This window comes from Sprattus sprattus (genome assembly GCF_963457725.1).
Source record: "Sprattus sprattus genome assembly, chromosome: 17".
Lineage (NCBI taxonomy): Eukaryota > Metazoa > Chordata > Actinopteri > Clupeiformes > Clupeidae > Sprattus > Sprattus sprattus.
The window spans coordinates 14,888,502-14,891,001 of record NC_137915.1 but is presented as its reverse complement, the minus strand read 5'-3'; the positions used below and the strand labels follow the sequence as shown (position 1 = coordinate 14,891,001).

At 48.3% G+C, this 2,500-nt stretch overlaps 1 protein-coding gene across 1 annotated transcript in view; it reads left to right on the top strand.

Moving 5' to 3' along the window:
- Nucleotides 1-2,500, top strand: part of prex2 (phosphatidylinositol-3,4,5-trisphosphate-dependent Rac exchange factor 2) — a gene marked incomplete at its 5' end in the record, with an annotated part of 133,701 nt that overhangs the window by 22,859 nt on the left and 108,342 nt on the right. The window contains 2 exons of the mRNA XM_080855016.1: nucleotides 788-889; nucleotides 2,262-2,423. Coding sequence (XP_080711142.1) covers nucleotides 788-889; nucleotides 2,262-2,423 — 264 coding nt within the window. The remainder of the gene's footprint in view (nucleotides 1-787; nucleotides 890-2,261; nucleotides 2,424-2,500) is intronic.

The window sequence follows — 2,500 nt, the reverse complement described above, 5'->3', positions numbered from 1 at the left end:
CAGCAGGCATGGACACACACACACACACACACACACACACACACACACACACACACATGCACACACACACACACACACACACACACACACACACACACACACACACACACACACACACACACACACACACACACACACACACACGAACAAGGTTCGTGCTTTCCAAGGGATTTTCAGATCATCACATTATCAAACAAAGCTCAGCAATTAACTGCAGGCTCGTTCTCTTTCTGTGTTCCCTTTTTCTACAATGCCGGTCAAACATAGTTCAGACTTGTCAGTAGAAGTCGTCCGCCTCTGCCCTATGTCGTAAACATGTTTAGAACACTGCTCGATCTGAAGCCCGTGGACAGAGAGGCTGCTGGGGGTGGGGGCGCTGAGTGCTGCATGATGAAGAGCTCCTGTGTGTCTTTCAAGCGGACTCGCAGTCGGCCACGGCCTTAATTGAGTTTGATTTAAGGATGATTTTTATGAGCCTGACCTTGCCAAGACCGGAGGCTTTGAGTTAGCCCTGGGAGGCTCACGTTACCAGCGGTCAGGTGAGGGAGGGAGAGAAAAGACAAAGAGGGAGTTGGAGGGAGTTGCTGAGACAGAGAGGAGGGAGTGAGAGAGGAAGAGAGAAACTCCTGACATACATTCTCATCTGTCTTCCTCAATCTTTCATTCTGTTCTGATCTGATATTGTTCTATTCTGATTTGATATTCTGATTCTGATATGATTTTATTCCATTCTGATTTCGAGTCTGATTCTGGATCTGATCTGATGTCTGTGTCTCTTGTGTTCTAGAACTGCATGTTGCTAGGGGGCAGGAAGAACACAGAGGTCCCCCTGGAAGGCTACCTGGTTTCCCCCATCTCAAGGATCTGCAAGTATCCTCTGCTCCTCAGGGTAAGCGTACCACCAGAGAAGCCAAAGGTCATCCTTACATCAGTTTAAGCTCCCCATGCATTGACCTAATGACCTCCAGATTAAGTAACTGTACTCATTATCAGCACACATACTTAGTAATTACAGTAATAGCCATGTGAAATGGTTGGCACTAAATACGGCAGTAGTCTTCCACTTCCCCAACCTGGACACTCTTACTAGTGCTCTTTATGTTTCAGATGCGCGGGTCTTTCCTTTCTGCTTAACGATAGAATGAGTGTGTGCCAGGGGCAGCCTGAGCCCTGCAACTGAGCTGCTAATGGAACACTTGCCCCAGGTGCCTTTCATCTCAGGCCAGGGTTCCTAGTCTGGCTCCATCAAACATAGCCAGTGTGGAGCCAACGCTTCTCCAGAGTCATTTTCCTCCCCCGTAACAGTTCATCATTGTTTCTCCCTGCCCAGTTTTGCCAGTGCCATGGAATGGCCCACGTGGAGGGTTCAGAGGGGGGACTATTTTGGTGTTAGCCTGGCTTAATTCACCCTTCAAGTCCTGACAGAAGAAGGGAAAGATCCAAGTGAAAGTCTGATAGAAGTCAAGCCATAGCCATTCCGCCTATCTTTCAAAACTCCCCGGCTTTCCTCCCCAAACCTTTTCTGAATTTTCACAGCTGAAATGCAAATACCCTTGAGCTGGAGTTACAATAATAAAAAGTGTAATCTCGCCCCTGCCCCTTGAAGCTCGCCATTTGAAATCTTACAGCTGGAACCGCCAAGGCGTTTCTCACTAAAAAGCAGCTGATAGGAATCTGTGGTCTCTCTGGTACCGAGGAAATGTAAGTCGGAGTGCCTGAACTTCCACGGACACGCCACAGCTCCTCGTGTTTAGACTGGGTAGCTGTGATAATCATCTCCCCTCCAGTAGACCTTGTCATGCAGTAGCGGAGGCGGTTAGAGAAGTTGAGTCAATCATAAGACCATAATCACACGCCACCCCTTTTCTTGCCCTTGTTCTCTTTCACGTTGCTTTTTGTCAATTTTTTTTTGATTACGCATTTATTTTTTGTCTATTTATTTACTATCTCTGTTAATCTCTCTCTCTCTCTCCTCCTTCCCTCCCTTTCTTTGCTTTTTCCCTTCCCAGAGATCCTAGTACATCTTTCTCACCCTTACTCTCTTTTCACCTCCCTCCCTCCTCTATTTTCTTCCTTCCTTTCTTTTCGACCTGTGATCTCTCTCTCTCTCTCTCTCTCTCTCTCTCTACTTCCCTTTCTCTCTGGCGTGAGGAACAGCACATTAAACCTGTTATCCCTCACCCTGTCTCTGTGGCCTGGGCAATTGTATCTTTGACCTCCATTATAAGCCTGTTATCTTCCCCCGTGTTCCCCGTGCTCAGGAGCTTCTCAAGAGGACCCCAAAGAAGCACAATGACTATGCGCTGGTGCAGGAGTCCCTGCAGGTGATGAAGGCCGTGTGCTCCAACATCAACGAGGCCAAGAGGCAGATGGAGAAGCTGGAGAAGCTGGAGGAGTGGCAGTCCCACATCGAGGGCTGGGAGGTGCGTGCTTCTCTGCCTCGGGCTTTCGCTCTTGTCTCTGTTGTCTCTCGTCTCTGTTGTATCTTCTCTGTTGTCTC